Source organism: Ahaetulla prasina, chromosome 7 (assembly GCF_028640845.1).
Source record: "Ahaetulla prasina isolate Xishuangbanna chromosome 7, ASM2864084v1, whole genome shotgun sequence".
NCBI classification, from domain to species: Eukaryota; Metazoa; Chordata; class Lepidosauria; order Squamata; family Colubridae; genus Ahaetulla; species Ahaetulla prasina.
Genome location: NC_080545.1, coordinates 99,188,440 through 99,212,996, shown reverse-complemented (window position 1 = coordinate 99,212,996; position 24,557 = coordinate 99,188,440). Strand labels below are relative to the sequence as shown.

The 24,557-nt window shown below is 47.7% G+C and overlaps 1 protein-coding gene across 1 annotated transcript; it reads left to right on the top strand.

Annotated features, from left to right (window-relative positions):
• The first annotated feature begins 272 nt into the window (after positions 1-272).
• Positions 273-24,557, top strand: SLC35B4 (solute carrier family 35 member B4). The gene is made up of 10 exons (XM_058191482.1): positions 273-531; positions 2,198-2,311; positions 3,947-4,049; positions 5,912-5,961; positions 7,842-7,923; positions 11,095-11,158; positions 12,088-12,197; positions 16,139-16,214; positions 16,818-16,893; positions 21,176-24,557. Exons 1-10 carry the CDS (start codon positions 455-457, stop codon positions 21,426-21,428), a joined length of 1,005 nt encoding a protein of 334 aa, XP_058047465.1. The 5' UTR covers positions 273-454; the 3' UTR covers positions 21,429-24,557.

The following is a 24,557-nucleotide window of genomic DNA, read 5'->3' as shown; positions in this document are numbered from 1 at the left end:
CGTTCATTTTTTCCACTGTATATTTTTCCCTCCTCTGAAATTCCTTTCTGCTTCTTATTAACTCTGCAAAATCTTTTCATGAAAGCCCATTTATTTATTTTCTTAATTTTTTTTTTAAAAAAAATAGGAAACGCTTCCTGCTCCTCCTCTACTACCCGGCTTCTCCAGCTGAGAAGGACGGACTCCAACTCCCAGAAGGCCTCTGGGAAAGCCGACCGGGCCGACGGCCTGTGGCGGAGAGACGGACACGTATACAGGGGCGGAACGCGCGGGGCTTCCTGGGAGACGTAGTCGGGGCCGCGCCGGAGCGCCGTCAGGTTGGCCGTCAGGGAGGCGGCTGAAGAACTACAGCGGCGGAGGGAGGGCGAAGCGGGCCCGGAGCAGGAAGCGTGGGCGCCGCTCAGGGTGCCGGTTTCGAGTCTGCAGGCGCCCCGGGGCTTTTTCCCTGGCCAGGATGCACCCGTCGTTGGCCGTGGGGCTGGTCTTCGCGGGATGCTGCAGCAACGTGGTTTTCCTGGAGCTGCTGATCCGGTGAGTGCTGGGTGCAAAGGGTGGCTAGGCGGGGTGGTGGTGGTGGGGGGGGTCGTGGGGGATCCTTTTAACAGCAGCCCCGCTTCGGGTTTCTTTTGCTGGAGAGGTCAGTTTGGAATGAAGTGTTGATGTTTGCCCTGATGATGTTGCCTAGTTGGGTCAGGAGACGTCTGCAAGAGAGCAACCAAGCTCAGAGATCACCAAGGACCCACACCGCCCTTCCTTCCTTCCTTCCTTCCTCCCTTCCTTCCCTCCTCTACACAAGCCCCACTGCCTTCTAGCCCTGATGATGTTGCCTAGTTGGGTCAGGAGACGTCTGCAAGAAAACCAGCCGGCTCTGAGAAACACCGAGGACCCCACAGTCCTAGTTCTCCTTTTCCTCCTCCTAAGCTCCAAAAAAAAACACACGCTCCCTTGTAGCTCTGATGACATTACCTAGTTGGGTTAGGAAATGTCTGCAAGAAAACAATTAAGCTCAGAGAGCGCCATGGACCTTACAGTCCTCCTCCTCTTCTTTACAAACCACAATCTCTTCTAACACTGATGATGTTACCCAGCTGGGTCATGAAACGTCTTGTAAGAAAACCAAGGTCAGAGTGTGTCAAGGACCCTACAGTTGTAATTCTCCTCCTCCTGCTCCTCCTCCTCCTCTCTGCAAACTCTTCTATATTGATGATATTACGTAGTTGGGTCATGAAACGTCTTGTAAGAAAACCAAGCTCAGAGTGTGTCAAAGACCCTACAGTTGTAATCCTCCTCCTCCTCTTCCTCCTCCTTCCCTTCTTCTTCTCCTATTCTCTTTTGGTATTGATGATATTACCTGGGTCATGAAATGTCTGCAAAAAATGCCACCAAGCTCAGAAAGCAACAAGGACCTCACAGTTCAATCCCGAGCTACCAATATTCTCTTCTCTTCAATATTCAAATTCTGTGGGGTGCTTAGTGCCCTCTGAGCTTTATTCTTGACTTGCAAACGCTTTGTTATCCAACCAGTGCGAGTGGCAAACCTGTTGTGTTCCACCAGCAACCTGCGGAATTGGACAGTGAGGAGGCTGGGGAGAACCATGGGCCAGTCCTGGAGTCAGGGGAAGGCCCGGACGAGGCCTCTGTGTGGGAGGCAGAGATGGGGCCAGGGCCATCTGGGAGCGATGCACGGACTCCGGAGCCTCCAGAGTTGGACAGCAGAGAGGCAGAGGAAGAGGAGGAGCCTGTTCCTAGTGCACGCATGCGAAGAGCTGCCAGAGGGCAAGAGCAGCTAAAGCAAAAGGGACAACTCTGGAGTAAGGCCAGGAGATGATTGGCCCCCTCCCATAAGGCTTAAAAGAGCAGCAACGGTTCTTGGGCTCTTTGTAGGAAAGCAACATTGCTACATTGGTTTCTAGTCGGCATCTCTGGTTTGTTTCTGAACTTCGTGGGGCTTTGCCAAGAAAAGCCTTTGGCAGGGCGCCAAAGAAGACAAAGGTTTGTGATAAGGCCGAAGGACTTTTTCCAAAGGACTCGTTTTGGAATTAATTTGGACTAAGCTGAGAGTATACATAACTGCTTTTTGCTTTTTCTTGCTTGGTTATATTTCTTGTTTCTTTTTATTTCCGAGCTTGCCAAAACTGCAGACAAATTGTGACCTTCTTCTCTTCTTTCTCTCTTCTCCGTCTTAACACAAACGCAGGGAATTTCCAGGAAGCGGGAATTTGATTACGTTTTTTCAGTTCTTCTTCATAGCTTTGGAGGGTTTCATCTTTGAAGCAAACTTCGGAAGGAAACCGCCCACAATCCCTATCAGGTATGCGCTCTTGCTTTTGAAATAGAATTTTTTTTTTTTATTGAAAAAGTTTTAACAAACAAAAATATTTTTCCCCCTTTCCCCCCCCCCCTCCCCCCCAAAACCCCCTTCCCCCCTCCCTTCACTCCCCCCCCGGCTTCCCGGGTCAGTCACAAGGTATTGTTATACATAAACCAAACATAGAGTAAAAATTTTCCCTTCTAATCCAATTAACATCATCCGAGTCTTTTCAAATGGATTGATTATATACAAAACAGATATCGGATTAAGAGATATCAGATTGCCTTTGAATAATTAGGATGTATTATTTTAGAATGTAATGGGGGAGGTTAGGAATTGAAATAGAATTTTTATTTGCGTTTATCCTGACATAAAAATACAACTGAAAGTAAAGATAATGGGGAAATGGAGAAGAACAAGGAAAGCAACTCGGAATTCTTGTCAGGTATGCCCGGATCTCTTTTACTTTTAAATATGATTTTTATTTGAGCTTAACATAATATAAAATACAACTGAAAATCAAGGTAATAAGGAAATGAGGAAGAAATATAGGGGGGAAAAATAATAAACTGGTGATTTCCAAATTTTTCCAGTGCAGTGAGGTACAAAATAGAATTACAATCTCAGCTTTTTACTTAGTGAATGCTACCCATTTCTGTAACAACAACAGATAGTCCTCGACTTACGACAGTTCGTTTAGTGACCGCTCGGAGTTACAACGGCACTGAAATAATCGTTCCGGCATCCCTATGGCTCACGGGTTCAAAAATCTGAGGCTTGGCAACTGGCGTGTACTTACGACGGTTTGCATGTGGTCCCCTTTGGCGACCTTCTGACAAGCAAACTCAATGCTAGATTCGCTTAATGACCGGGTTGCTAGCCAGTCAATTGGGGACTTACCAGTATTTGATTCGTGATCCTTCTTTCAAGGGGAGGGGGATTTCAAATAATAATAACAACAGAGTTGGAAGGGACCTCGGAGGCCTTCTAGTCCAACCCCCTGCCCAGGCAGGAAACCTTACACCATCTCAGACAGATGGTTATCCAACATCGTCTTAAAAATGGGGAGGGGCAGTGGTGGGATTCAAATAATTTAACAACCGGTTCTCTGCCCTAATGACCAGCTGTAGGCGTGGCCATTGTGGGCGTGGCCAGAGGGTGTGACAGACAGCACTTGGCCTCTTGCACCCCCCGGGGGGCAAAAACGGGCTGTTGGGGGGTGGGTGCGCTGTCCCTTACCCTGTGCCCCATTTTGGGCCCAATAGGCCTCCCTGCAGCCTCCTGGGAGCCAAAATGGGGCATGTAGGGACTCCTGGAAGGGGCGAGGTGGGGAGGGACCAGCCAGCAATTTGTACAACCGGTTCGCCCAAACTGGTCCGAACCGGCTGAATCCCTCCACTGCAATTAAGGCCCGGTTGAGGTCTCCACCCATTTTACGATTAGTTGAATTCTTCTGGAGAAGGTTCCCAGGGACTCCTGGAAGGGGTGGGGCGCAGCCAGTAATTTAACTGCCGGTTTGCCCGAACCGGCTGTATCCCAGCACTGGGGAATGGGCTGCGGTTTCCTGTGGTTCCAGGAAACTCACATCGTACGTAACTTGGAAGGCGAACCATTTTGTGCTTCTCTCTTTTCTAGGTTCTACCTCATTATGGTGGGCATGTTTTTCACAGTGAGTGTGGTGAACAACTATGCTCTCAACCTGAACATTGCGATGCCCCTGCACATGATATTTAGATCGGTGAGATTTTGTTTCCGTTTTTAATAACCGTTTAATTCATTTATTTGTTTCCCCGCCTTTAATATTTTTATTAATCACTCAAGCAGATGAACATGTCTGATACTTCCTCCTCCTCCTCCTCCTCCTCAACAACAACAACAGCCCTGTGAGGTGGGTTGGGCTGAGAGAGTGTGATTGGCCCAAAGTCACCCAGTTGGCTTTCGTGGCTAAGGCAGGACTAGAATTCCCCGTCTCCTGGTGATTGGCCCAAAGTCACCCAGTTGGCTTTCATAGCTAAGGTGGGACTAGAACTCCCCGTCTCCTGGTGATTGGCCCAAAGTCACCCAGTTGACTTTCATAGCTAAGGCGGGACTAGAACTCCCCGTCTCCTGGTGATTGGCCCAAAGTCACCCACTTGGCTTTCATGGCTAAGGTGGGACTAGAACTCCCCGTCTCCTGGTGATTGGCCCAAAGTCACCCAGTTGGCTTTCATGACTAAGATGGGACTAGAACTCCCCGTCTCCTGGTGATTGGCCCAAAGTCACCCAGTTGGCTTTCATAGCTAAGGCAGGACTAGAACTCCCCGTCTTCTGGTGATTTGCCCAAAGTCACCCAGTTGGCTTTCGTGGCTAAGGCGGGACTAGAACTCCCCGTCTCCTGGTGATTGGGCCAAAGTCACCCAGTTGGCTTTCATGGCTAAGGCAGGACTAGAACTCCCCGTCTCCTGGTGATTGGCCCAAAGTCACCCAGTTGGCTTTCATGACTAAGGCAGGACTAGAACTCCCCGTCTCCTGGTGATTGGCTCAAAGTCACCCAGTTGGCTTGTGCGACTGGGATGCCTGATGGAATTGTTTCACAATCTTCCCATTCAGAACAAGTAGTCTTTAACTTACAACCATCCATTTAGTGACCATTGAAAGTTAGAACAAAAGCGAAAAAAGAGACTTACGACCAGTTCTCACTGTTACGACCACGGCAGCATCCCCACAGTCATATGTTCAAAAGTCCAGCACTCGGTCAACTTCATGCCTTTACAAAGATTCCAATGCCCCTGGGTCACGTGATCTCCATTTCTGACCTTCCTAGCTCACTTCCAACAAGCCAAGTCAAGGAAGGGAGGTGGATTCACGTAATGACTGCATGATTCTCTTTGCCGTTGTGGCGATTCACTTAACAACGGCGGCAAAAATGTCATAAAATCAGTGCACTGTACCTGTACTGAATTGAGGATTGCTTGTACTATATCTACCCTCAACCTTCTTCTCCTTCAAAAGATATCCAGTACAGGTAGCCCTTAACTTACAACGGTTCATTTAGTGACCATTCAAGGTTACAACGGCCCTGAAAAAAAGCGAACTAGGACCGATTTTCACACTTAACGACCGTTCCAGCATCCCCGTGGTCGTATGATCAAAATCCAGACGCTTGCGCAACTGACTCATAGTTACGACCGTCGCTCTGCCCCCAACGTCATGTAATCCCCTTTTGCGACCTTCTGGCAAGCGAAGTCAAGGCGGGAGCCAGATTCACTTAACAACCCTGTGATTCATTTAACAACTGCAGGGATCCGCTTAACCACTGTGGCCAGAAAGGTTGTAAAACGGGGCGAAATTCACTTAGCCAGTGTCTCGCTCAGCAACAGAAATGTTGGGCTCGATTGCGGTCGTTAAGTCGAGGACCAGCTGTACCTTCAGCCCTAAATTTATGTCGTAATTTATAGTCGTAAGTGTGGAAAACGATCCGAAGTCACCTTTTCTTCAGTCCCGTTATAGCTTTGAATGGTCACTAAATGAACTGTTGTAAGTCGAGGACTCACCTGCATTAATCCAATGGCTGTTAACCTGTCTTCCCCCCCCCCTTCTTCTCCATTTCTTTCCCTGTAGGGCTCTTTGATAGCCAGCATGGCGCTAGGGATCATCATTCTGAAGAAGAGGTAAGACGGCTCCTTCTGGTAGCTCTTGGACGTATTTATGGCTTCTCCTGCCTGTTGGGCCCAGAGGACGATGCGTCTACAGGTGGTCCTCAAACTTAAAAGCGTCCGTTTATCCCCAAGGTGCTTTTTCCGGAGGCAACTGGACTTCTTTGTCCTTCTTCGTTTCGCTTTTTTCGTCACAAACTGAGCAACGGGGGCCTGTGCGAGCCGTGAGCAGATCTGTACATCGGGGAAACGAAACAGCCTGTCGTGTCCCACTCCTCCGCTGACGGCCGGGTCAGGGAAATCCGAATCAGGCGTGCCTCTGCAGCTCTGCCCAAAGTCCTAGCAAAGTCCTCAGGGCAGGCAGGAGACCAGAAAGTGACTTCAGCAAGATATGTTTAGACTTTGCCTGACTCAGAGACTGCCAGAAAGCAGGTCCTTTATATAGGCCATGGGGTGTGGCTCCATGACTCAGCACTTATCCAGGCCTGCCCCTCCCTTCCTTCTGTTGCCTCCGCCTATCAAGTCTTCTGACGCGAGGGTCACTCCAGTCGGCAGCTGTTGGCAATTGACCTCCCTCAGGCTCACATGCTGTGGAGGAGGGGGAGGGGTCTAGTTGCTCCGTTTGCCTGGGCATGGAGCCAGAGCTGGGGGCTGGAGATATTTCCTCCTCTTCAGCCTGTCTGGGCATGGAGCCAGGGCTGGGGCCGGGAGGCATACTAGGACATTCCTCCGTGTTCGGAAGCAGATAAGAAGGCCCCGGCTGTGGTGAGATCGGACGAGACACAACACAGCCGCTTCACAAACACATGGCGCAGCATAGGAGAACAAACCCATCAGGATTAGATTCGGCAGTCCGTCCGACATTTAAAAGACAAAAGCCACTCTTTGGAAGACAGCGAAGTTCACATTTTGGACCGAGAGGACCGCTGGTTTGAAAGAGGGGTCCGAGAGGCCATCTGTGTCAAAATTGAGGAGCCCTCCTTCAACAGAGAAGGGAGGGATACGACATCATCTATCTCCAGTCTACAACACTGGTCCTTTCAGCAGTTCCAAGAAGGCTCCACACCCATTTGCACACCTCAGGTGACGCTGAGGACACAGACGAACCTCCAGGTGGCCTCAACGACTCTCAGAGGGAGTACTAACGACCAGACGACTGCAAGGAATGTCAGTCCTTCCATTCCCCACCGTCCAGTCAGAACTGAGGAAGCTCCTCGGATGAGAAGTGAAACGTCTTCGAAGGCAAACCAGAAAGTCCAGTTGCCTCTTGAAAAAAAAGACACCTTTGGGACAACCATGACCTGGATGATGGAGAGTCTCCATAGACCAGGGGTCTCCAACCTTGGCGACTTTAAGCCTGGAGGACTTCAACTCCCAGAATGCCCCAGCCAGCTTTGCTTTGGAGCAATCACCAGGAGACAGTGAGTTCTAGTCCCCCATTAGGCATGAAAGCCATCTGGATGACTTTGGACCAATCACTACGAGACAGTGGCCTAAACTCCCCCAGCCTGCTTTCATACCTAAGGCGAGACTAGAATTCACTTCCTCCTGGCTTCGAGCCAGGTGCCTTCACCACCGGACGAAACTGGCTCTTTCTTTCTTGCTGCAAAGCTGAGACTCTCAAAGCTTGGAGGGGATTTCCCATGCAAAATTGAGATGGATTGGAAGGGAAAATTTTATTCTATGTTTGGTTTATGTATAACTTTACCTTGTGATTGACCCGGGAAGGTGGGGGAGGGAGGGGGGTGTTTTGTTTTTTTTTGGGAGGGAGGGGGAAAAAAGGGGGAAAAATGTTTTTGTTTTTTTTAAAACTCTTTCAATAAAAAAAAAGAGATGGGGGGTCTCGGGCTGTGCTGTTCCTTCTGTTGAAGCCCTCCCCTCTTTCTCTTGCCCAGGTATACTATCTCCAAATACATCTCTATAGCTTTGGTCTCTCTGGGCATTTTCACCTGTACTCTCATGTCAGCCAAAGAACTGGTAAGTCCCCTTCTTCTGCCTGTTAAATACCCTGTTGTGTCGTCCAAGATTAGACACCCGCCCCCTCACCGCCCCCCACTCTTCCCGGGCACTGACCACTGGCCAAACTCCTGTGCCCTGCCTCCGAAGGGTGGATCAACGACAGGGCAGCCACCTTTCCCTAAGAATCTCTCTCTACCTGTCCTCCCAGATCAGGTAGGATGGGCATGCTTCTAGTCCTTTCCCCTACCTATTATGGGAACTGACTGAACAACCGTCTTGCTTAGCGACAGAAATTTTGGGCTTAGTTGTGAGGATGGGGAGAACAACAACAACAACAACAACAACAACAACAGAGTTGGAAGGGACCTTGGAGGCCTTCTAGTCCAACCCCCTGCCCAGGCAGGAAACCCTACACCATCTCAGTCAGATGGCTATCCAACATTTTCTTAAAAATTTCCAGTGTTGGAGCATTCACAACTTCTGAAGGCAAGTCGTTCCACTTATTAATTGTTCTAACTGTCAGGAAATTTCTCCTTAGTTCTAAGTTGCTTCTCTCCTTGATCAGTTTCCACCCATTGCTTCTTGTTCTACCCTCAGGTGCTTTAAAGAATAGTTTGACTCCCTAGTTTTTCTCCAAGAGCTGAGATAAAAGACGATGCAACTTAGCACCCAGGTTTTGTTGCCTTTCTTGTTTTGAGTGTACTTAGTTTTTATGACTTTTTTTTTTTTAAATGTGGTTTTAAATTTTGATCGGCAGCCACCCAGAGTCGACGGGCGGCTACATAAATGTTTTATGTGATGACTCAGTGTCTTGAGGCTGTTCGGGTCTGGATGGGGACGAACAGGCTCCGACTCAACCCATCCAAGACGGAGTGGCTGTGGATGCCGGCGTCCCGGCACAGTCAGCTTACTCCATCGCTGACTGTGGGGGGCGAATTGTTAGCCCCCAGGGAATCAGTGCGCAATTTAGGCGTTCTCCTGGATGCACGGCTGTCTTTAGAAGACCATTTGGTCCGCCTGATTAGCCAATTGTGCCCTTTCCTGGACCGGGACTCATTATGTACGGTCACTCATGCCCTCGTCACTTCCCGACTGGATTTCTGCAATGCTCTCTACATGGGGCTCCCCTTGAGGAGCACCCGGAGGCTCCAACTGGTGCAGAATGCGGCCGCACGGGGGATTCAGGGAGCTCCTCGTAGCTCCTATGTAACACCTCTCCTGCGCAGGCTGCATTGGTTGCCGGTGCTCTTCCGGGTGCGCTTCAAGGTGTTGGTTATCACCTTTAAAGCGCTCCATGGCATTGGACCGGGATATTTACGGGACCGCCTGCTGCCGACAGTTACCTCCCATTGTCCGATACGTCCAGTGCGCGCCCACAGGGAGGGCCTTCTTAGGGTGCCGTCGGCTAGCCAATGTCGGCTGGCGGCCCCCAGGGGAAGGGCGTTCTCTGTGGGGGCCCCGGCTCTATGGAATGAGCTGCCGGTGGGACTCCGTCTCCTCCCTGATCTCCGGACCTTTAAACGCGAGCTCAAGACTTTCTTTTTTCACCAAGCGGGGCTGGCCTGATCGATTTTAGTATGGGGGTTTTTAGCGGGTTTTTAACAGGGTTTTTACCAAGGTTTTAGTTTTGATAAATTTTAGCTAATATTTTAAGTCACAGTGATTGAATCAGTTTTTTAAATTTGACATTGTATTTTAAATTTGTTGGGATTCTTGTTGTTTTATTGGCTGTACACCGCCCTGAGTCTTCGGAGAAGGGCGGTATAAAAATATGAATAAAAGAAAGAAAGAAAGAAAGAAAGAAAGAAAGAAAGAAAGAAAGAAAGAAAGAAAGAAAGAAAGAAATGGCTCGTTTGATGGGCTGCAGCGAGCTTCGCTTTCTGTGTGGCAGCGGAAGGACGTTGGCAGCAAGCTGGATCTTGCCCGTCTTTGCGGTTTCCTCTTTTACCTGGCCAGGTGGCCCAGGCCCAGCCCAGACTAGCTAGTCCCGGTCAGAGGGACCACCTGGTCTATTTTATTGGGAATATTTTTGTGACTTTGTCAATGGACTTTAAAGCTGGAACATTCCACCTGTGGGCAGAAAAAAGCCAGGGAAGTTATTAAAAAAAGGAGTCTCGGTTTTTTTTATGTTTGAATTTTTTTTGCCTGTTTAAGTTGATTTATTGGTCCGCCAGCAGCAAAGTAATTCCTAGGAGCAACAGCAGAGAAAAAACATGAAATACGACGACAAACGCAAATATAATAAAGGCAGTAAAACCTTGAGGGCTTGCCCAGGTAGAGAAATTGACAGGTAGAGAAAGTAAGTAAACCGGAATGAAATAATGAAGAACCCGGAGATAAAATAAGAATTTGAAATCAAAGCATTAACGTTGCGGTTCCAGTATTACACTTTCTTACGACCGTACGGGTAGTCCTCGACTTGTAACTGCAATTCGGCCCAAAATATCTGTTGGTAAGCAAGACTGAGGTCTCAAGGCTGCATTTTATGGATGGTATTTACAGTAATATACCAGTTGCACTTATTGATAGTCTTTTATCCTAATCTGATGCCTGTTGATGAATCTTGTAAGAACAGATCAATTGCAGAAGCTGATATTTTCTTTTTTTTTCTTTCTTTTTCTTTCTTCCTTTTTCCCTTTCTTCGTTCTTTTGATTCATCCATCATTCTCTCTTCTCCTTCCTTCCTTTCTCTCTATTTCTCCTTCCTTCCTTCTTTTGATCCATCCATCATTATCTTTTCCTTCCTTCCTTCCTTCCTCTTTCTTTCTCCTTCCTCCCTTTCTTCCTTCTTTTGATCCATCCATCATTCTCTCTTCTTCTTTTTTTCTTCTTCCTTCCTTCCTTCCTTCCTTCCTTTTGACCCATGCATCATTCTCTCTTTTCCTTCCTTCCTTCCTCTTTCTCCGTCCTTCCTTCTTCCTCTGTCTTTTTCTCCTTCCTTCTTTCTTTTGATCCATCCATCATCATTCTCTTTTCCTTCCTTCCTTCCTTCCTTTTGATCCATCCATCATTCTCTCTTTGCCTTCCTTCCTTCCTTCCTCCCTCCCTCCCTCCCTCCCCTCCTCCCTCCCTCTTCCTTCCTTCCTTCTTTTGATCCATCCATCATTCTCTCTTTTCCTCCCTCCCTCCCCCCCCCTTTTCTTCCATCAATCCATCCGTTCTTCTCTCTTGTCCCTCCCTCCCTTGTAGAGCTCTGTGCCGGGTGCGAGTGAAGACGAGGAGAGCATCTCTGCCTTCCTCTGGTGGCTCCTAGGTCTGTAATTGCTCCCTACGGTAACCCACATCTGAGCCGAGGTCGTCAGGGAAGGGGCACAAAACAGAATCCTGTTTCCAAGCCAAACTCTACAAATTGAACCAGCCACTATATTTTTAATTTTATGGTGTGGCGGAAGGGGAAGGGCGATTCCAAAATAATAATACTACTTAGTGTAATTCCTGAATTGGGTCTGCTTCATTTAAACTTCACATTAAATCAGATGTAATTTGTGGCCTGGCCTTCTCTTTGTTCCATTGCCAGTTATTTTTTGTGGTACTTTGTTCTGGCCTGATTAAATTTATGTCGTTGCTCCCTCCGCCTACACAATGCGGGCAACAGGTGCATTAATCAACACTAGCGAACATGCTTCCAGGAATTCTCCAACAATGTTGGTCTAGGATGCTCATAGTTTCCCACTTGAGACCTACCAACATTGACCGGGCAAACCACTCATTTATAAACAGAGAACAAAACCCCCTCCCTTCTAGCACTGATGATGTTACCTAGTTGGGTCATGAAACGTCTGCAAGAAAACCACCAAGCTCAGAGAGCACCAAGGACTCTGCAGTTGAAGCTGCAATTTCTATTGTTTTCGTGCTGTGTTGAACAGTGTACTTTGAGGCTATATATCCCTCGGTCTCTTAAGGTTGGTTTTGCTGGGTGACAACCTTTTAAGCAACCTCGGTTAGTTCCCGACAAGCTAAGATGAAGTAAATCGGGAAGTTGAAACATATCCTGGAATAAGGCAGTTTCAAACCACGTCTGTATCATTGCCAAGAAAACTAGGTGGACGTGTTCACATAGTCAAACCTGAGATTGAGGAAATCTCATTTTAGTTAAATAGTTTTTTAGATCCCCAGTCTTGGGGATTTTTTGCTGAAAGGCAGATCCAGAACGTTGGTTTCAACATCGGCTTTATGTTTTAGGAATCGCGGCTTTGACCTTTGCCCTCCTCATGTCAGCCCTGATGGGGATCTTCCAAGAAACCATCTATAAGAAGTTTGGAAAACACTCCAAGGAAGCTCTCTTCTACAATGTAGGTGTCCCCCACCGTCCCGTTTATCTGGTTTTAATTTGCAGGAGTTAAGTGGTTTCCCCCAGATGTCAGGTTACTGTAGGTTTCAACTCCCAGAATTCCCCAGCCAGCATGCTTTGAGATGGGTGGACTTCAATTCCCAGAATTCCCCAGCCAGCATGCTTTGAGATGGGTGGACTTCAATTCCCAGAATTCCCCAGCCAGCATGCTTTGAGATGGGTGGACTTCAACTCCCAGAATTCCCCAGCCAGCATGCTTTGAGATGGGCGGACTTCAATTCCCAGAATTCCCCAGTCAAGCATGTTTTAAGATGGGTGAACTTCAACTCCCAGAATTCCCCAGCCAGCATGCTTTGAGATGGGTGGACTGCAACTCCCAGAATTCCCCAGCCAGCATGCTTTGAGATGGGTGGACTTCAACTCCCAGAATTCCCCAGCCAGCATGCTTTGAGATGGGTGGACTGCAACTCCCAGAATTCCCCAGCCAGCATGCTTTGAGATGGGTGGACTACAACTCCCAGAATTCCCCAGCCAGCATTATTTAAGATGGGTGGACTTCCACTCCCAGAATTCCCCAGCCAGCATGCTTTAACATGGATGGACTTCCACTCCCAGAATCCCCCAGCCAGAATGCTTCAAGAAGGGTGGACTTCAACTCCCAGAATTCCCCAGTCAGCATCCTTTAAGATGGGAGGACTTCAACTCCCAGAATTCCCCAGCCAGCATGCTTTGAGATAGATGGACTTCAACTCCCAGAATTCCCCAGTCAGCATGCTTTGAGATGGATGGAGTTCAACTCCCAGAATTCCCCAGTCACCATGTTTTAAGATGGGTGAACACGCCCTGAGTCTTCGGAGAAGGGCGGTATAAAAATATGAATAAAAGAAAGAAAGAAAGAAAGAAAGAAAGAAAGAAAGAAAGAAAGAAAGAAAGAAAGAAAGAAAGAAAGAAAGAAAGAAATGGCTCGTTTGATGGGCTGCAGCGAGCTTCGCTTTCTGTGTGGCAGCGGAAGGACGTTGGCAGCAAGCTGGATCTTGCCCGTCTTTGCGGTTTCCTCTTTTACCTGGCCAGGTGGCCCAGGCCCAGCCCAGACTAGCTAGTCCCGGTCAGAGGGACCACCTGGTCTATTTTATTGGGAATATTTTTGTGACTTTGTCAATGGACTTTAAAGCTGGAACATTCCACCTGTGGGCAGAAAAAAGCCAGGGAAGTTATTAAAAAAAGGAGTCTCGGTTTTTTTTATGTTTGAATTTTTTTTGCCTGTTTAAGTTGATTTATTGGTCCGCCAGCAGCAAAGTAATTCCTAGGAGCAACAGCAGAGAAAAAACATGAAATACGACGACAAACGCAAATATAATAAAGGCAGTAAAACCTTGAGGGCTTGCCCAGGTAGAGAAATTGACAGGTAGAGAAAGTAAGTAAACCGGAATGAAATAATGAAGAACCCGGAGATAAAATAAGAATTTGAAATCAAAGCATTAACGTTGCGGTTCCAGTATTACACTTTCTTACGACCGTACGGGTAGTCCTCGACTTGTAACTGCAATTCGGCCCAAAATATCTGTTGGTAAGCAAGACTGAGGTCTCAAGGCTGCATTTTATGGATGGTATTTACAGTAATATACCAGTTGCACTTATTGATAGTCTTTTATCCTAATCTGATGCCTGTTGATGAATCTTGTAAGAACAGATCAATTGCAGAAGCTGATATTTTCTTTTTCTTTCTTTCTTTTTCTTTCTTCCTTTTTCCCTTTCTTCGTTCTTTTGATTCATCCATCATTCTCTCTTCTCCTTCCTTCCTTTCTCTCTATTTCTCCTTCCTTCCTTCTTTTGATCCATCCATCATTATCTTTTCCTTCCTTCCTTCCTTCCTCTTTCTTTCTCCTTCCTCCCTTTCTTCCTTCTTTTGATCCATCCATCATTCTCTCTTCTTTTTTTCTTCTTCCTTCCTTCCTTCCTTCCTTCCTTTGACCCATGCATCATTCTCTCTTTTCCTTCCTTCCTTCCTCTTTCTCCCTCCTTCCTTCTTCCTCTGTCTTTTTCTCCTTCCTTCTTTCTTTTGATCCATCCATCATCATTCTCTTTTCCTTCCTTCCTTCCTTCCTTTTGATCCATCCATCATTCTCTCTTTGCCTTCCTTCCTTCCTTCCTCCCTCCCTCCCTCCCTCCCTCCCTCCCTCTTCCTTCCTTCCTTCTTTTGATCCATCCATCATTCTCTCTTTTCCTCCCTCCCTCCCCCCCCCTTTTCTTCCATCAATCCATCCGTTCTTCTCTCTTGTCCCTCCCTCCCTTGTAGAGCTCTGTGCCGGGTGCGAGTGAAGACGAGGAGAGCATCTCTGCCTTCCTCTGGTGGCTCCTAGGTCTGTAATTGCTCCCTACGGTAACCCACATCTGAGCCGAGGTCGTCAGGGAAGGGGCACAAAACAGAATCCTGTTTCCAAGCCAAACTCTACAAATTGAACCAGCCACTATATTTTTAATTTTATGGTGTGGCGGAAGGGGAAGGGCGATTCCAAAATAATAATACTACTTAGTGTAATTCCTGAATTGGGTCTGCTTCATTTAAACTTCACATTAAATCAGATGTAATTTGTGGCCTGGCCTTCTCTTTGTTCCATTGCCAGTTATTTTTTGTGGTACTTTGTTCTGGCCTGATTAAATTTATGTCGTTGCTCCCTCCGCCTACACAATGCGGGCAACAGGTGCATTAATCAACACTAGCGAACATGCTTCCAGGAATTCTCCAACAATGTTGGTCTAGGATGCTCATAGTTTCCCACTTGAGACCTACCAACATTGACCGGGCAAACCACTCATTTATAAACAGAGAACAAAACCCCCTCCCTTCTAGCACTGATGATGTTACCTAGTTGGGTCATGAAACGTCTGCAAGAAAACCACCAAGCTCAGAGAGCACCAAGGACTCTGCAGTTGAAGCTGCAATTTCTATTGTTTTCGTGCTGTGTTGAACAGTGTACTTTGAGGCTATATATCCCTCGGTCTCTTAAGGTTGGTTTTGCTGGGTGACAACCTTTTAAGCAACCTCGGTTAGTTCCCGACAAGCTAAGATGAAGTAAATGGGAAGTTGAAACATATCCTGGAATAAGGCAGTTTCAAACCACGTCTGTATCATTGCCAAGAAAACTAGGTGGACGTGTTCACATAGTCAAACCTGAGATTGAGGAATCTCATTTTAGTTAAATAGTTTTTAGATCCCCAGTCTTGGGGATTTTTGCTGAAAGGCAGATCCAGAACGTTGGTTTCAACATCGGCTTTATGTTTTAGGAATCGCGGCTTTGACCTTTGCCCTCCTCATGTCAGCCCTGATGGGGATCTTCCAAGAAACCATCTATAAGAAGTTTGGAAAACACTCCAAGGAAGCTCTCTTCTACAATGTAGGTGTCCCCCACCGTCCCGTTTATCTGGTTTTAATTTGCAGGAGTTAAGTGGTTTCCCCCAGATGTCAGGTTACTGTAGGTTTCAACTCCCAGAATTCCCCAGCCAGCATGCTTTGAGATGGGTGAACTTCAACTCCCAGAATTCCCCAGCCAGCATGCTTTGAGATGGGTGGACTTCAACTCCCAGAATTCCCCAGCCAGCATGCTTTGAGATGGGTGGACTGCAACTCCCAGAATTCCCCAGCCAGCATGCTTTGAGATGGGTAGACTTCAACTCCCAGAATTCCCCAGCCAGCATGCTTTGAGATGGGTGGACTTCAACTCCCAGAATTCCCCAGCCAGCATGCTTTGAGATGGGTGGACTTCAACTCCCAGAATTCCCCAGCCAGCATGCTTTAAAATGGGAGGACTTCAACTCCCAGAATTCCCCAGGCAGCATGATTTGAGATGGGTGGGCTTCAACTCTGCAGGCACGGTGAGGATTATGGTGCAAACTTAGTTTTGTTGGTTCTGTTCCAAACTTTTGTTTGATTTTTCCTCCTAGCATGCCCTTCCACTTCCGGGATTTCTCTTCCTGGCTCCGGATATTTACAGGCATGGACTTCTCTTCAATCAAACCAGTGAGTTGCTATGGAGAGCTTATTTTTAATTTGAAACCGAAATATGGCAGGCCCGCGCTTAAAATTAGGAGGATTCTGGTAGTTGTTGAGTTGTCCTTTTCAGGACAGAATGGAGTAGGGGTGAAATGCTACCGGTTCGGGCCTGTTCGCCTGAACCGGTAGTAAAAAAATTGCTTTAAAAAAGTTCAAAAAAAGTTCCGACAATCATGCGGCACAGCTGATTATCGCATAACTGATTGTCGCAACTTTTTAAACATACTTTTTAAGCAATTTTTTACTACCAGTTCGCCGGAACCGATAGTAAAAAAAATGTTTTAAAAAGTTCAAAAAAAGTTCCAACGATCAGCTGTGCGACAATCAGCTGTGCTGGGTGATTTATATTCGCTAGAAAGCAGGAAATCCCACTTTCTAGCGAATCTAAATCACGCAGCACAGCTGTTCCACACCCCCTCGCTGTTCTACTTACCTTTGCAAACTCAGAAACCAGTAGCAGACTTCAGAGCATTTCACTCCTGGAGTGGAGTTACTCAACTTAAGACTGGTTGCTTAGCATGTTGCATGTTCTTTAAAGGGTCCCAACTCACCCTCCTCTCTTCTCCACAGGACTCATCCAAATGCCGTTGATTGGGCTCAGCTTACCCACCATGTGGTTGTATCTCATGATGAATGTCATAACTCAGTATCTTTTTTTTGTGGAAGATATCTAGCAGACAATAACAGTGAGGTTGAGGCTCAGCCAACATTCCTGGCTTCCCTATGACAGAGGGTGACTTGTTAGAGTCCTGCATCTTGTTAAGGTTTTGGAGTGGTGCGGTGGCCTAGAGGTGGAGCTCTTGCCTCACAAGAGGTTGTGAGTTCGATCCTAGGTCGAGGCAGATATTTCTCTCTCTCTGGGCACAATGAGAATATATCTGCTGAACAAGACTCTGCATTGGCAACAGGAAAGGCATCCAGCCAGTAAAACACTCTGCTAGCTCCATTCAGACTCTTACCCCGCAAGGGATTATGGGGTCATTAAAAGAAGATGTTAAGTCTGTGAGCTAGGTTGCCTTGCAGATGTTCCCTGAACTAGGTAAGACCCCATCAGTGCAAGGCTGGAAACAGGAATCTTCTCAACTAAGGCCAGCAGCTGGTTAGAGTTTTTTTTTTTTAAATTTGCATTTATATCCCGTCCTTCTCCGAAGACTCAGGGCGGCTTACACTATGTCAAGAAATAGTCTTCATCCATTTGTATATTATATACAAAGTCAACTTTTATTGCCCCAACAATCTGGGTCCTCGTTTTACCTACCTTATAAAGGATGGAAGGCTGAGTCAACCTTGGGCCTGGTGGGACTAGAACTCCCGTCTCCTGGTGATTGGCCCAAAGTCACCCAGTTGGCTTTCATAGCTAAGGCGGACTAGAACTCCCGTCTCCTGGTGATTGGCCCAAAGTCACCCAGTTGGCTTTCATAGCTAAGGCGGACTAGAACTCCCGTCTCCTGGTGATTGGCCCAAAGTCACCCAGTTGGCTTTCATGGCTAAGGCAGGACTAGAACTCCCGTCTCCTGGTGATTGGCCCAAAGTCACCCAGTTGGCTTTCATAGCTAAGGCGGACTAGAACTCCCGTCTCCTGGTGATTGGCCCAAAGTCACCCAGTTGGCTTTCATAGCTAAGGCGGACTAGAACTCCCGTCTCCTGGTGATTGGCCCAAAGTCACCCAGTTGGCTTTCATAGCTAAAGTGGTACTAGAACTCTCCCTTTTCTAGTTATTGGCCCAAAGTCACCCAATTGGCTTTCATGGCTAAGGTGGGACTAGAACTCTCCCTCTCCTAGTGATTGGCCCAAAGTCACCCAGTTGGCTTTCATGGCTAAGGTGGGACTAGAACTCTCCCTCTCCTAGTGATTGGCCCAAAGTCACCCAGTTAGCTTTCATAGCTAAGGTGGGACTAGAACTCTCCCTTTTCTAGTGATTGGCCCAGAGTCACCCAGTTGGCTTTCATGGCTAAGGTGGGACTAGAACTCTCCCTCTCCTGGTGATTGGCCCAAAGTCACTCAGTTGGCTTTCATAGCTAAGGTGGGACTAGAACTCCCGTCTCCTGGTGATTGGCCCAAAGTCACCCAGTTGGCTTTCATAGCTAAGGCGGACTAGAACTCACCGTCTCCTGGTGATTGGCCCAAAGGCACCCAGCTGGGTTTCAAAGCTAAGGTGGGACTAGAACTCCCCGTCTCCTGGTGATTGGCCCAAAGTCATCCAGTTGGCTTTCATGGCTAAGGCGGGACTAGAACTCCCCGTCTCCTGGTGATTGGGCCAAAGTCACCCAGTTGGCTTTCATGGCTAAGGCGGGACTAGAATTCCCCGTCTCCTGGTGATTGGCCCAAAGTCACCCAGTTGGCTTTCATGGCTAAGGCGGGACTAGAACTCCCCGTCTCCTGGTGATTGGCCCAAAGTCACCCAGTTGACTTTCATAGCTAAGGCGGGACTAGAACTCCCCGTCTCCTGGTGATTGGCCCAAAGTCACCCAGTTGGCTTTCATGACTAAGGCAGGACTAGAACTCCCCGTCTCCTGGTGATTGGCCCAAAGTCACCCAGTTGGCTTTCATGGCTAAGGCGGGACTAGAACTCCCCGTCTCCTGGTGATTGGCCCAAAGTCACCCAGTTGGCTTTCATGGCTAAGGCGGGACTAGAATTCCCCGTCTCCTGGTGATTGGCCCAAAGTCACCCAGTTGGCTTTCATGGCTAAGGCGGGACTAGAACTCCCCGTCTCCTGGTGATTGGCCCAAAGTCACCCAGTTGGCTTTCATGGCTAAGGCGGACTAGAACTCCCGTCTCCTGGTGATTGGCCCAAAGTCACCCAGTTGGCTTTCATGGCTAAGGCGGACTAGAACTCCCGTCTCCTGGTGATTGGCCCAAAGTCACCCAGTTGGCTTTCATGGCTAAGGCGGACTAGAACTCCCGTCTCCTGGTGATTGGCCCAAAGTCACCCAGTTGGCTTTCATGGCTAAGGCGGACTAGAACTCCCGTCTCCTGGTGATTGGCCCAAAGTCACCCAGTTGGCTTTCATGGCTAAGGCGGACTAGAACTCCCGTCTCCTGGTGATTGGCCCAAAGTCACCCAGTTGGCTTTCATAGCTAAGGCGGACTAGAACAGTGAGGTTGAGGCTCAGCCAACATTCCTGGCTTCCCTATGACAGAGGGTGACTTGTTAGAGTCCTGCATCTTGTTAAGGTTTTGGAGTGGTGCGGTGGCCTAGAGGTGGAGCTCTTGCCTCACAAGAGGTTGTGAGTTCGATCCTAGGTCGAGGCAGATATTTCTCTCTCTCTGGGCACAATGAGAATATATCTGCTGAACAAGACTCTGCATTGGCAACAGGAAAGGCATCCAGCCAGTAAAACACTCTGCTAGCTCCATTCAGACTCTTACCCCGCAAGGGATTATGGGGTCATTAAAAGAAGATGTTAAGTCTGTGAGCTAGGTTGCCTTGCAGATGTTCCCTGAACTAGGTAAGACCCCATCAGTGCAAGGCTGGAAACAGGAATCTTCTCAACTAAGGCCAGCAGCTGGTTAGAGTTTTTTTTTTTTTAAATTTGCATTTATATCCCGTCCTTCTCCGAAGACTCAGGGCGGCTTACACTATGTCAAGAAATAGTCTTCATCCATTTGTATATTATATACAAAGTCAACTTTTATTGCCCCCAACAATCTGGGTCCTCGTTTTACCTACCTTATAAAGGATGGAAGGCTGAGTCAACCTTGGGCCTGGTGGGACTAGAACCTGCAGTAATTGCAAGCAGCTGCTGTTAATAACAGACTGCATTAGCAGTCTGAGCCAAAGAGGCCCCTTTGTTAGAGAAGGATTGATGGCTCTCAAAGAGGATTGGACTTATTTTGCTTGCGGCCACATAGGAATTCTAGGCTGATTCCTCTTTTCACTCCGCCCACCAGATTCTGTCATCCCATCTCCTAAAGATAGGTTGGAGAGACGGTCCTTGTCCTTGTCCCTTCCCCTAAATATTGCCATCCGAAGGGATCTAGGAAGCCCCCTGCTCCTATGAGGCACCCCCTGAAATTCAGCAGACCCCCCCCCACCCTTTTAGCCTTCCATAAAGCTTCCCCCCATATAGATTTTTTTTGTTGCTTTTCACGTTCTTAGCTTTATTGCATTTTGAATGGTTTTTATTATGTTGTTTTTTTTTTACTTTGGATTGGGAGCCACCCAGAGTTGATTGTAAGATGGGCAGGTATATAGGTATTTTAAATAAATTGAATATCCAGTTGGTACCAGATCAAAGAAGCTGCAGATCAAAGAAACCCCCTGTTCTGTCCCCCTCGCCTCAGTCCGAGTGATGGCTTAATTAGTGGGCACTATCAGCTCTGGCAGCAAACTAGCGAGTGTCTGCCAAGTGACTCTGTTATCTCTCTTGATGAGTCAACCAGGAACAAACAGTGCTTCAACTCTAGTTAAGCAATTGATTTGCTTGCCATGAAGAGGTATAGCAGCCCTTGCTGCTTTTATATCCTGTGGGGTGTGGCTCCATGACTCAGCACTTCCTAGGCCTGCCCCACCCCTGCTTCTGTTGTTCCCGCCTCTCCTGCCTACGAAACCTAGGGTCCGGCCAGGCCTGATTGCCATCAGTCGGGTCTGGAGGCATGGCCTGGGGGGGGAAAGAGTCAGGGGACAGAGGCCTCGTGATCTCCTCCACCTGGCCTGCCTCTGGCTCCTGGAGCTGAGCCAGGGAAGCCGGTGCTCCCGAGGTAAGTCCTGATGGCCCTTCCCCCTCACTTTCCAAGTCACTTTCTGGCAGGGGTCCCGGCTTGGGGGGCGCAGACACAACACTCCCAGAAGAGGTTTTCATGTGGAGAAGTGACCCACAAGCCAGGTAGACCTTCCTGTTGGCATCCCAGGTGGAAGGACGCCATCTTCACGTCTTCTCCGATCTCTTCCCTCCCTCTCTTTTCCCTTAACTCCACCCTTCTCTCAGATACATCTGCATCCGGGGGGTCTTCATCTTGACCACCGAGTGCACCTCCTTGACGGTCACGCTGGTCGTGACGCTGCGGAAGTTCGTCAGCCTGATCTTTTCCATCCTCTACTTCCAGAACTCCTTCACCGTCTGGCATTGGCTGGGCACCTTCTTGGTCTTTGTGGGGATGTTGTTGTATACGGAAGTGTGGAAAAATCTGGGATTCGTCCGACCCTGTGGGGCCAAGAAGGTGGAGAAGAAGCAGGAATGATGATGGGGAGCCTTCCGTTGGACTGAGGCCTTTATTCTTGCTCGAGCGTTTCGCACCGTTAGGACGGAAAAGGAGTCCGATTCTTCGCTGGCAGGAATTGACGTGTTGATTTTTGTAACGCAACCATCGTAACTCTTGGCTGGGCCAAGCTGGCGCCACCTCCCTTATAGAAGGGATAATGGTTTTTTGCATCTTTCGGTTGTCGAGGTGACAATGATAAGGCGGTTTCTTTGACTGAAGAGGATTGGAGGACCTCCTGCAACTCCATTAATTGGGCAATTTTGCCCCCAAAGTTTGCAAAAAAAACCAACCCAAATATTCAGCATCGGTTTCTTTCGGTTCATGGATATCAACTGATTGGGCTCAAACTCAGACTTTAAAACAAATACGTGGTGGTGCGGCGGCCTAGAGTTGGAGCTCTCGCCTCACAATCGGGAGCCTGTGAGTTCGATCCTAGGTAGAGGCAGATATTTCTCTCTCTCTGTGCACGGTGAGAATATATCTGCTGAACAAAACTCCGTATTGGCAACAGGAAGGGCAACCGGTCATTAAACACTTTGCTAGCTCCATTCAGTTTCCCGGACTCCACCCCGCAAGGGATTATGGGATCATTAAAACAACAACAAGAAGATGATGATATGTGGAAGTTGCTCTATGATAGTCTGGTTTACAGTGTAGAAATGGCCCGTTCTCCCATTTCTTGAGTGATCCAGTCATGGTTGAAGAACATCTGCAGAAGCTTGAGGTCTGCTGGGGACAGAAGAGCCATGCCAGTGAGAACTGGGTGTCCTTGGCCAGGTGTGGGTTAAGGTGCTTTGGGGTTGGAGGGGAGCGTTGATCACCCATTTGTCATCTTGGCCCAACCAGTATCATCCAAAGTTGGTCCCTCAGAAATCAGATGGACTAAGCAGTAGCTCGCTCTCTGTCTGTTAATTGGTGAATAGAAGGTAGGCTAGATAGTTCTCCAGATCTTTCTCCCCGATACACACGAAGAAACCAAATCTCACGACCTTCATCTAAAATAGAGATGTCCAATCTTGGTCCCTTTAAGACCTGTGGACTTCCAACGTCCAGAATTCCATAGCCAGCAGGGTTGGTTGTGGCATTCTGGGAAGTCTACAGGTCTTAAAAGTGGCCAAGGTTGGACATCCCCTGGTCTAGATACCTAAGTGTCCCTAGATAGAAACGGGCCTATTGGCGAAGGACAAGGAAGACTATCCAACTTTCTTGAAAGGCAAAATCTTGGCCAAACGGGATGACTATCCCTCCGGTTCCTTTGGGACAATCCAGAGCAGTCTTCCTCGACCTCAACAACTTCAAGAAGACATGTAGACTTCAACATGTCACAAGAAAGTCTGGGAGTCCACGCAACTTCTGAAAAGTTGTTGAGGTTGAGAGGCGCAGATGAGATTGAGATTGTTCCAGAATTTCTTCAGATGTTCTCCTGTTCTTTGGTGAGAGTCTGAATGGAGATGGCTGGCCAGGAACGACGGAATAAGCCAGACCACTATGAACCAACTGGGAAACTGGTTTCTGAATTGATCTAAAATGGGAGCTCTGCAAAGGTTCCTGGTCTATCTAGGGAGCCTTCTTGTCTGCCACAAGGTCGTCTCCAAACCAGGTCTCCATCGGAACATACATATCCACCTGTACCTGCTCCCCTTCCTGACCATGAGTTTTAAGAAAGCTCATTTTTTTACTGTGCGATCGCCTCCTTTAAACGTCCGTAGATTTTGAGGGTTTATTTTTTTATTTTTGCGATGTTTGTGCATATTTATAATCTGCGTTGACAAGCAAGTAGAGTTGTTTTCCTCGGTGCTATGAATCCGTGTTCCTCAACAACTTTTTAAGATGCGTGGACTTCCAACTCCCAGAATCCCCCAGTATGGCGAATTCTGGGAGTTGAAGTCCATGCTTCTTAAACTTGCTAGGTTGAGGAACACAAATAATGGAGAAGTATTTTCTTTCTTCTTTTATCCGTAAATGCATCTCATCCGGTTACTTTGGTGAAGTGGTTAAGGCACCAGAAATCGGGAGACCGTGAGTTCTAGTCCTGTTTTAGGCACAAAGCCTTAAAAACTGAGCCACCCATTTTTTCTGAGCCCTGGGAAGGAGAAAGTGGCAAACCGGTTCCAAAAAACCTTGCCAACAAACCTGCCTAGCTTTGTCTAGTCACTGAGAATCAGGAAAGGTTGACTTTTTTTTAAAAAAGCACCATTTTTGTTCTTATCATTTTTGGGTGAACTTCCCCATCTTCACCGTAGCCGAATTGGGTTGTGTTAAATTGCGATGCCCTGGAATTGTTCGCATCTGGGCCTTTGCAGGTTTCTTTAGGATGCATGCACGCAAACATGGTTGGGGGGGTTCAAAGCACTCCCTTAAAAGATAGAATGGCAGCAAGCAAGCACCCAGCCAGATAAATTAGGTTCCCCTTAAACCTGGTTTGTTTTTTCCCACTGTCGCGTAGCAGTTTTGTGAAAAGCCAACCTCTGAGTTGAACACTTGGTGTCAACCCAGAAAAGTGATTCATTGACATAACTCGGTTAAGCCTGTTGCGGGTTTTGCAAGACCTCTTCTTCGTTGGCCAAAGATGGTTTCCTGTCTCAGTTAGTTGCTCAAATGCAGGCTTGGTTTAGCGGCTGCAAAGAGTGCAAGTCACTTTGTTCCTTTCTTCCTCCGTTGCTTGAAGCCAACACGAAGAAGCCATCGTTCTTGAACGGCGTTTGGCCCAACCACAAATAAACCCACATTGTATTAGCTAGCCAACCAATGTAGACGTACTGTGTTTGTTGCAGGAAAAATTAAGCACAGAAGCCCCCTTTGTTGTGAACATCAAATCTGGTTCGTCTCGTGAGCACAATCGTTCTCATATTTCATGGTAATTCTGGTATTTTCTGTCCACACGATACCTCACCCCATCCCACACGCCGGGAATAAGGTTTGGATAGGATTCTCTCACCATAAACTTCATCTGAGTATTGAGACGCCCGATGTTTTAAGCAAGAAGATAATTTTAAGCCATCCCTTGAAGGTCTTGGGTTTGAAAAGAGGAACTTTTGCAAGGCGTAAAGGGATTGTAGTATGGGTGTCTCTTAAAAAAAAAAATTATGTGGGTCCTGGCTGAAAAGA